Source organism: Dermacentor andersoni, chromosome 11, assembly GCF_023375885.2.
Source record: "Dermacentor andersoni chromosome 11, qqDerAnde1_hic_scaffold, whole genome shotgun sequence".
Lineage (NCBI taxonomy): Eukaryota > Metazoa > Arthropoda > Arachnida > Ixodida > Ixodidae > Dermacentor > Dermacentor andersoni.
The window spans coordinates 106,567,604-106,578,063 of NC_092824.1; the positions used below are offsets into that span (position 1 = coordinate 106,567,604).

The following is a 10,460-nucleotide window of genomic DNA, read 5'->3' on the forward strand; positions in this document are numbered from 1 at the left end:
CTCAATTTCCCTTTGTCATTTGAATAGGTGGCTCGTTTATGCGCCATCTCTGGCGTTTTCATTAAGAAATCTCTTGCTAGTTTTTACATACTCCCCAAGCAGCTTTGGCCTTTGTGCCTAAGAGGAAGCTTTAGCTCGAGCCCAACTCCTACGTCCCGTATTCAAATACATGTAAAACGCAGAAATGCTTTTTTTTAGGTAACCCCTGGGCCTTCCTCCCTTGAACAGGAGAGAAGACGCCGCAGCGCTAAACCGCCTTCCTTCTCGGCTAACCATCGCATGCTTTCCCTAGCACCTACAGCATACGAAGCGCGGCCGCGATGGACTTGGACTTTATGCGGAATATACACGTCGACGCCGACGGTGGCTATTCGTCTGGAGTTAGAATATAATTGTTATTTCACTAAAATAGAAGCACGAAATTTAGAAATATTTGAAACCTGCTCCTAAAACAGATATCGCAGTTCTGTAAAATGCATCCCTTAGAACAACCACAGGGAACGAATTTGATACGCTAATTTATCTTTTACGTTAACTTGTTACATGCTTACAAGCGCTTTGCAGAAGTCCTATTCACATATTAGTGATGTATTTATGAGCAATGTATAATAGTCAATTTTGACGGCTTTAGATGTGCTATCACACGCGATTCGCAGAATTGTATCATTTGTCACTGGTGAGTTAAAGTTGTAAACTTGATAACCTAATTTTTTTCAATTTTCGACAAATTTATAAACAAATCGACATATTAACTAAAAAATCTGCTTCATACAGTCACTAGACTTTTCCTTTTTCTTTTAAATGCAACAAACCTAATCAAATTCGGTGTAGCTAGTGGTTACCGATAAGAACAATTTATCCTTTACCATGTATTCCTATAGGAACCCTGTAGCTAAAGCTTCCTCTTCAACTAAGCTTCGTAAAGAACGTTCCTGGACATTCCTTTTGACATTTGAGCTTACCGCGTTTTCACGTAAATTTGCATATTTGATTAACTTGTGTCACTTCCCATAGATTTGTCCAAGTTGCGAGTTATCTCAACATATTGAGTAGCATGCTTATTTCAGTGTTGTAGTTCACTCTTATGTGTTCGAAACTCTGCAAAGAAGTAACATGCTCGTGCCAGCATAAATAACTTCCTGTCATTTTTGTTCCCTGAAGGGTGACAGCGAATCACCTGAGGTGCAGTGAGTGGTTGCTGACAAATTTTGTTTTTATAAACCTATAAAACTGTGGACATGCTCGCTTTCGTCATAGATAACTATTGAAAGGAGGAAGTTCCTTCTTTGCATTCCATCTTTACATTGATTATTTACTTATATAAACGAATTGGTTCCTTTCTTAAAAATGTTTTCAATCTTCTTCCAAGCTTTCCTAACAAGATCGACCTCGCAGGTATTTAGGTGGCGCTTGAATTCTAATTTTTGACGAACATTGGCTAAACCAAATGTGAGCCCAAAGGGGTTGACTATTCCACCATCTGACGCGCAATTCTGTGTAATTAAGGAGAGAAAAGACCCCCAACCCATCGACTGGTATGCCAACTGGACAAGTTACTGCATGCTTACAAGAAAACTGAGCTCAGCCAAGCAATACATCCCTTTTCTTCTATTCTATTCTATTGCATTGTATTCTACACCGTTCTATTGGGGCCGCTTAGCTTTGCTATAGACTGGTTAAGCACTGAAGTACGTCGAGGCTTCACTTGCCTAATATTTTAGTGCAACCTAAACGTTTCAACTTCCGGCCGCAACTTAAGCCCGTCCGCATTTTTTCCCTCACAGGTCTTCATGTTCGGCAAGCGGTACAGCCAGCAACAAATCTGAGGTGAGTAATGCGGCTTGTGCCGGGTTTTCGCCTTGCTTACTCATTTTTTTCAGCCACTTGGAACGAGGCAAGCTTCTTAACATTGGAACAGGCTACAAAACACTCCTTACATTAACTGCATTGTATGTAGTCCAACCGCTCATTAACATCCAAGGTTGATCGTGTTCACTGGAGATCAACAAAGCCCGTATTCATGGGGAAATGAACTCTGTAGTGCTCAGCGTATCGCAGGTGCTCATCTGACGTCGACAATTCGGCCAACATCGGGAGACACGTCATGATCGCCTGGACTCTTAGATAGACGTCCCTTTGTATAAAAAAAAGTGCTCGATCGCTGGTCCTGTCCCTATACTCAAAAAGAAGCTGTAATATTCGTCCGCGATTTTCTTGGGGACAGTGAGCTTATTTCCTTGGAAATAGTGCTATTAGATTACATAAATTACACCTGGCAACAGCGCCATGATGACGTTGTCGTACCATTTGACATTTTGTATGCTTTAGTGTGTTTTTGTTTTCTGATTTTACCTTGCTTTATTATCCCGAAAGTTATCGTTCCACATACTTCTCGTCCGCTGTGGGTTTGAAATGATGCATTTAATCATGAGCAAACTTATTGAGCTTGTCACAGGTCACTTGCTGGCTCGGTATTATGCATGTGTAGATTGTGGAGATTACCGAGATCCCATCCAATGTTCGCCAAAGTTGATAAGCAACCACAGCTGCGGTTGCGGACTGGTCTCGGGGCCTTCTGCGCACCATGGCGGATGCGTCGCCAAAGTTAGATAAGTCGAGAGAACTCATGATGGGGGGGGGGGAGTATGCTCTGCGCCAGTTTGCTCGTGTGTGTGTGCCGTGGACCACGCCAGGGGCGAGGTTAAGCGTCCAGTACTAGCGTATGATTGCCGCTATCACCACGTTTGTTGAGACTTTCGTTGGCGTATTTCTAAAGCCCTGCAGTTCGTCTTGTTCCAAATCTTTAATTATGAAATAACGTTCATATTGTTCCTTCGATCGCTCCTACTATTGCCGGTTCTTGTGAAGACTGCTCGCGAACGCGACCGTGAAGTGAGGCCGCTTCAAGGTTTATGGTTTATATCAGGACTTTGCATAACTATAGAGTGTAATTTAGAGCTTCTCTCTGTGCAATTAGGAGAGCTTTTCATATTTATTTTTATTTTTCTATTGAAACTGTTCTCTCGTGTAGTTTTTCTTTAATTGTGTGTGCGTGCATGTTTGTGTATGCTAGCTACGTTTTTGAGATAGCCCGCTTACCAGTAGCCAAAATTCCCTATTGTAGCAGTTGATCATCATCAACAACAACAACAATGAGGCTGGTTAAATGATCAAGGTCGTCAGGTAAAGCCCTATTTTATTTGGGTGTCGGTGTCACCAAATATGTAAGAAATGTATCGTGGCCTTCGCATAGGCAGATCGTAGATAGTTTTTTTCACCGGTCTCAATATCCACCATCTACTCCACTGAAGGTATATCTTAAATTCGTTGTGCACATGTCGACAAAGTTCGTCAGAATGATAAACAAATCTATCAAGTCGATTTGTATATTTCTAACTATATCATATGAGCGGTACGATATATTTTGTAGCCCTTTACGTATTCAGATCATAGAAGCTTACCTTTTCCGTTGACAGATGCTGATGTCCACCGTCAATTCCACCAATGAGAGATTTTGAATTCGCTAAACGGACGTTGCGATGTCAAAATATTTCAGACTTACCGCGGTGAGTCAAGTTCAAAACAAATCGCGTTAATGCCTGGAAAATAACAATGAGCCCCGGACTTGAACATTGAGGCATCTTTAGAGACACTAATGGTCGTTACATGTATATAATGTCTTCATCAGCAACATCGATCGTTGTCACTTCTGACGCAGATTGAAAGCTGAAGACCCTGGGCTCAAGGAAGTTTGGGTATGCCCGGCTCCCAATTCGGTACATTCAGCAAATTACGCGTTCTCGAATGCCAGGGTTTATGCCTGTATGCGATAGATTTCAGAACGCCGTGACGGTTGAACTTTTGGGGAACTCGATAGGGCCTTTTGCTTTCAGCTCAATCAAAGCAGTTAATGTACCTCGTGTACCCTAAAGAGACAGGTCACATTTGCCTAGCGAAAAATAAGTGTTACGGGAACGACAGGAACGTTCACCCGGCTTAACCCCGTTGGCTACATGGCACCGATTCCTTTTCCTGAGAGATAACTAGAAGTGGAGATGACAAGTTCACAGTTGGCTTTCAGACACACGCGCAAGCGTTCTTCATTCAGTCAGTAACATGACGTAATACAATTTCGTCAATCTAAAGAATCGCACTAGCGCTTTTGTGACTTTGTAAATCGCACACGCATTAGTCCACGGTCTCAGAATCTTCTGGAATGTGGAGGCAGAATAAATGTCGGACGCATTTATTGCGCAAAGTTGGGGCGTGCGTAACTTGACGCAGAGTTGGATGGAGGCTTGACAACACTGAAACAACGCGTTACTAGAAATGTCTGCCATAATCACTGCGTTTAAATTCAGCGTTTAAGGATGGGGGCGACCCGTATCGGCGGTGAGGTAAGGTTTGTCGGCGAAGCTCACACCACGTTCGCCTTTATTACCGCGAAGCCCTTCGAGCTCGAACAGGATGAGCTTGTTCTCTTCGGGATGAGGTCTCAGGAACACGCCCGGTACGTAAAGCCTGATCTGCGGTCCGGCCGCGGGCCAGTAACGACCCAGGTTGATGCCATTGATGAAGGCGATTCCTTTGCTGTAGTTTGAAGGGTCGAGAAACGTGTCCAGCGGTCTCTGTCCATCGCGCAGCTTGAACGAGCCGTGAAAGAAGCGAGGTGTCTTCTTGCCCTCGACCTTTCCTTCCCCTCCTCTTTCTAACAAGTGCATCAACTCGCTGACGTCCCTGTTCCGCGTCACCGGCACGGCCTCGATGGTCCAGTCGGTCATGTTGGCACCTTTCACCGTCACATTCTGGAGACCCTAGGAGCAAAGGGGAACATAATGAAATCGAATACAGCGCGTGTTCGGGCGAACATTCAAATTATCCTTGAAGGGAGTTCAGCAGACGGAAAGGACTAAGTGTAGGTTTCTGGCGACTTGGTGTAATCAGATTTCGTGATGCAAAGGGGAACAACACATGCACAAGTACAGCTGGTAGATAAAGTTCTGTAGGAACCACTACGCTTATCCGCGCCTGTCTTCCTCCACATTTTCTCGTGGAGAGGTGGAAATACTATTGCGAAGGGGACGCATTACTCTCGCCACAAGACGTTGCGCGATATGTACTACATAGCAAATAAATTACTAACATCCGGCGGATTGACCTCTTAAGTGCTTTGGGGAGCATGCTGTCTATCTGAATAAAATCGGTGCTCAGTAGATGTCCGCTTAGGAGGAATGCTAGGATCTGCGAAACCTTTCTAAATCTTCTTACCCAAAATCGCCGCGAAATAATTCGATGATCCGCAAACTTTGTTCTGCAATGCTTTGGGAAAGCTTTCTGGGAAATAATTGCGATGCCGAAACCCGAAGCAGAAATGTTACAGGCACTTATTTGCATAATTTATTATTCCTTGGAAAATTGAATGATATTTCTGTTTAGCTACGCGAAATTAAGTAGCCGGCGCAATTAAAAATCCTGCGTTCCTTAGACGTGCGTCTTCATTTCATATGTAGTGACTGAGAAAATTATTTCAGCCTTGCTCAGTCTTCAACCTTACTCATCCAGGGGGTGATGTGTGACTGGCGCTTACTGCTGGGGGATTCGGATTTTCTATATTTCAACGCTGCCGTTCTTTTTGGCTATAAATACGCTTACCTTGGGGTCGCGATTTGCTTGCCCAAAGTCCTCACGGCCCATGTTTTCCACGAGGATCGAGATCTTTTCCCCCTTGTTGAGTCTCACGGTCGCGTTCTTAATGACATCCAAGCGGCTGGTGTCGAAACAGCGCATCATGTGCCGTTCATCCCTGACGAAGAGCTGCGCCATGTCGCGCAGACCGTGCACTATTAGCAGTTGCGGTTCCTTAAGGTCCTCGCGCACCTCCGTGCTGTACATAAGGAACCCGAAGTCCTGCCCCAGCTGCTCGAAAGTCACTGGAAACTTGGAATGGGTCCTTCTGAGCCAACCCTTGTTTCGGAAGTGGTCCATGACTTCACTTAGAGTCATGCTTCGAGACATGGGCACGGCGTCGATGCTCAGTTTCGGCGATCCCTTGGGAACATCCCCTTGCTTGAGTGGTAAGTACTTGCCGATGGCGTCTCTCAGTGGATAGTAATAAGCCTTCGGGTCCCCGTCTTCGCCGATAGGGGCGTCGTAGTCGTAACTCGTCACTAGCGGGGATTCTCCGCTGGTGGCCGCCTTGAAGCCGAAGCTCGTGCCTCCGTGGTACATGTAGAAGATGATGTTTGCTCCCTCGTCCATCATTTTCTTGAAGGTTTCAACGACTCCGGGCGGATACGCGGGATTGTCGTTCCAGCCCCAGAAGTTCATCCAGCCCGTGTAGTACTCAGCCAGAAGGAGGGGTCCTCCCGGTTTCACCTGGGCCTTGCGAATCGTGTTGAAGATTGACATGTTGCACTTGGGATCGCAGTTTCCCGCCACGAGGATGTCGCGCACCTTGTCGCAGTTGAAGCGTCGTTCTATGGGGAAGTTGGTTCGAAACATAACCACGTCCTTTCCAAGCAGCTTCTCCTGCAGGGATACCATGAACTCCATGTACTTGGGGTCGCATCCGTTGTCCAGGTGACCGTACTCGTTTTCGACTTGGAACATGATGATGGGGCCTCCGTTCTTGTAGAGGTGTGGAACGAGCATCGGAAGCAGCTTGTTGAACCATTTGGTGACTTCCTCCAGGTATTCTTTTTCCATGGTGCGGTAGTGCATGTTTGGATGCTTGCGCAGGAGCCAGTAAGGGAAGCCGGCGTTTTCGACTTCGCCGCATATGAATGGACCGGGCCGTACAACGGCTAGAAGATCGGCCTTCTTGACGGCCTGGAGGAAAGCCACCACGTCGTAGTTGTCGATGAAATTGTACTGGTCTGGTTCCGGCTCGTGGCCGCTCCAGTCGATGTAGAAGTCTACGGCGTTGAGCCCGCCCATTCGAATCTTGTGCAAGCGGTCGTCCCAGTATGCCCTGGGTACGCGAAAGTAGTGCATTGACCCGCCGACTAAGCGGAAGGGCTGGCCATCTTTGACGAACGTGTGTTTGTCGTAGTCGATGTGAAACGACTGGCCGCTCAATGCCGGCCTGCCAAGGACTACAAGAATGGCAGTGAGTAGCCATACGTTCCTCCTTCCCATGTCGTTATGGTGAACGCGCAGCACAAGAGTCCATAGAAATCGAGAATATAGTCCGGAGTAACGTTGTTTATTGCGCTCCTGCACTTCCAAGGCCATTCACAGGTATGCAAGCAACACCTGTCTCTCGGCATTGTGATTCAAGGGAGCCGCTACTTCGCCGTGAGTGTGTTTCTCCGAAACTTCATGCCGTGAGTGTATCGTGACAAACAATCAAATTCTATTGACAGGCATATGGCACGTCTCCTTCTATTTGTTCTGGACGAAATTTTTCATAACCCTTCTTCAAGGCTAGAACTTCTTAATAATAGAATGGTCTAATTAAACGTAGCTCGTTTTTGGCAGCAATTCCATTATCAGTACTTCTTTATCAACGCGAAATATGTCGCTTTATCCTGCCTATGGTACAATCAACGAAAGTGTTAGTTGTTGTCATAATAACTTTATTTTTTTTCTCCTGTTGGCAATCAGTGGCATGAAATTTCTGCACCAGCCGTCCTCTCGTCTTTTCTGAGCTATACCACGCAGCTTAGGTCGCTCAGTAATTTACCATCCAATACGCACGAGTGCGCATGATTACTTACTCCTGCAATTGCTTGGTTTAGTATTGCGTGCGCTGCTTATTCGTGAAAAAGTGTGCAACAATGTCTGCACTCACGTGTAACAGAAATTTATATGCGGGTATTCCTTTTGCTGCCTTCTTAGTCTAGCTTTTCAAACGGGAATCGTGCAGGACTTGCCGCTTCGTCTCCAGACATTTCAATACATCACTCGGTTAAACGCTTTACGCGAGCGCGTTTCATCCTCACGTTATGAACGCAAGAGCGGCTGGCACACCGTGCCGATTTCCTTTTTCAATTTAAGTTTTCCGTAAAAAACATTCGTGATTATTTTCGCACCCGCTTTTAATGTGGTTTAAAACGCCTCGAACCTGCGATTTCTGTCGACCAGGAACGAGCTCTCATCTGACATTGTTTGACTGCCTAAGCAGCAACAATGCCGGGGGTCTCTTCGCATGACTTACCGATTCGAGTCGTATGAACCTACAAGTAATTACAGAAGCAAACAGCAAAGATTGCTGCCGCGTCCAGCGCTACACACCAAACGAGCCGGCGTGTCAAGGAGCGGACGTAAACAATGCGGCCGATGTAAACAGTGCTCGCAGAACTGAATGACGAGTGGGCTGGCGACTGTGGGCAGCGACGGCGGGGAACCAGAGTCAGCGGCTCAACTTGCGGAACATCGAGACCACTTGCCACGCACCCTACATGCGCGCGCCTTCGGCTTGGTGGACGGATTCACAGAGCGTGCCTGGCCGTGGGATAGGCGGTCTCCATCTGGCGGGTCTTCGGGGCAAATTTCTGCGAAGGGGTAATCACCTCCAGGCGACGCTGTTTACATTAAGGCGATGCCGAAGTGCATTTCCGTAAATAGGCCCTACGGTGGTATTTGTTCATACCCAGAGTATCCCGAGCGGGAATCCGAAGCCGACCCTATACGGACGCTTGTTGTGAGAACGAACAACACCTGCATAGCAGTTGTTCACACGCAGACCATGTCTGCAGGGGCGGACGAAGGCTGGAGCAATCGGTGACCTACCAGAACCAACGATTTTTTTTTTTTTTTTTTTTTGCTTGTGCCGTCGGAAATCTTGCTGCCGAGCAGGAGACCAATGAACAACTCCTGGGAAAACTGCGCCTAAGTCAAGACCACTGAAGAGCTGCTGGGAAAGGGAGCTATCAATTTCCGAACCAACTGGTAAGTTCTGGGAAAGGAGAACTGCCAGTGGATTGGACGTTACTGTGCATTGTAGTGCTAGATAATATTTAAATGGAGGATCCAACCTATGAGGAGAAGCATAGAACAGAGAATGAGGATCTGGCCAATTTCCGTGCTTGTCTGGAAAGGTATTCGCATTGAGCCGAGCTTAGCAGAAGAGTACAAGCAGGATTCGGAATAGGAGTCTCGGAGCGTAAATTGAGTTACGTGTATGACCATATAATTACACTCCCATCAAGCTTCGCATATAACCGCAACTATTTCTCTTCGTTATAACCACACTGGACACTGTACTTCGGCGTAGAGTGAGAATTACATAGTGCACAAACTTATCAATTGCATGACAATAACGTTGGGACATTTGTGGTGGATAAGCATACACATTCCATAACATTGCACGGTGCAAAGAATGAAGGCAAACAACATTGTACGCATTTCCATTATTGGTAAAGCATTTCATTAAACGTTTCACTAAAGCTTCGTTTCAGCTTGATTTCAACAGGTGCGCTGAATCTGCATATTTTTTTTTCTTATATTTCAATTTTGAGGACAGTGCAATGCAACCTTGGATGAGCGGTCACCAGTTGGGAGCAGACGACGAGTCGCAGTGTTCCTTGCTTGATCTGCCCTTGAGTACCTTACACGCTCAACCTGAGTCACGTAGTGAGGGGTTGCATATTTTCTTATACTTCTTTTAATGCATGTGATATTATAAAAGCACTTTGTGAACCAGTAGCATAAATATAGAACTTCATTTTTCTGCGAGCAGTACAGTGGCCCCGTAGAGTAAAGGAGGAGTACTCAAATCACTGCTGTGGAGTTCTTAATTGGAAGCAGAAAAAAAAAAGAATGAGAGAAATTGCTGTTTGTTTACGTTTAGTGGGATGTTGCAGAAGTAGACTCGGTTCATAGCTCACAACTACTTAGCCCAGTAAAGCAATCGTTTGTCGTGCCTTCTGTTCGTGTTAGAGATCCCTCAGTGCTCTAAATTTCAAACCGAAGCACAGCGATACGGACTACCATGCTAGAAATAGAACAATGTGCCAGCCTGCGGAGCTTGTGGTCTGTAATTTAGCGACACATGACATTCCGAGAAAGCTTGCATCCGATTAAACCTAAAGTACAGTCACTGCATTCTACCAGTGCTCACATATGGGGCAGAAACTTGGAGGCTGACAAAAAAGCTCGAGGACAAGTTAACGACCGCGCAAAGATCTATGGAATGAAATATTTTAGGCGTAACGGTAAGAGACAGGAAAAGAGTGGTGCGGATCAGAGAGCACATGGCGATAGCCGATATTCTAGCTGGCATCAAGAGAACAAAATGAAGCTTGGCAGGTCATGTAATGCGTAGGGTAGATAAGCGGTGAACCATTAGAGTAGCAGAATGGGTGCCAAGGGAAGGGAAGCGCTGTTGAGGGCGGCAGAAGAATAGGTGGGTTGATGAAATTAGGAAATTTGGAGGCGCAAGTTGGAATCAGTGGGCGCGGGACGGGGATAATTGGAGATCGCAGGGAGAGGCCTTCGTTCTGGCAGTGGACATAAAA

The 10,460-nt window shown here is 46.1% G+C and overlaps 1 protein-coding gene across 1 annotated transcript; it reads right to left on the bottom strand.

Moving 5' to 3' along the window:
• Positions 1 to 4,051: 4,051 nt before the first annotated feature.
• Positions 4,052 to 7,192, bottom strand: LOC126539595 (beta-galactosidase-1-like protein). The gene is made up of 2 exons (XM_050186482.3): positions 5,653 to 7,192; positions 4,052 to 4,814 (listed from the first exon to the last, which is right to left on the bottom strand). Exons 1-2 carry the CDS (start codon positions 7,135 to 7,137, stop codon positions 4,365 to 4,367), a joined length of 1,935 nt encoding a protein of 644 aa, XP_050042439.1. The 5' UTR covers positions 7,138 to 7,192; the 3' UTR covers positions 4,052 to 4,364.
• Between the last annotated feature and the right edge of the window lie 3,268 nt (positions 7,193 to 10,460).

What these genes read in the sequence shown, in the direction of transcription:
- LOC126539595 (XM_050186482.3), bottom strand. Translation starts at nt 7,137, where the DNA reads ATGGGAAGGAGGAACGTATGGCTACTCACTGCCATTCTTGTAGTCCTT. An exon ending in AAGCAAATCGCGACCCCAAG is followed by an intron (nt 4,815 to 5,652) that starts GTAAGCGTATTT and finishes CTTTGCTCCTAG; the next exon opens with GGTCTCCAGAATGTGACGGT.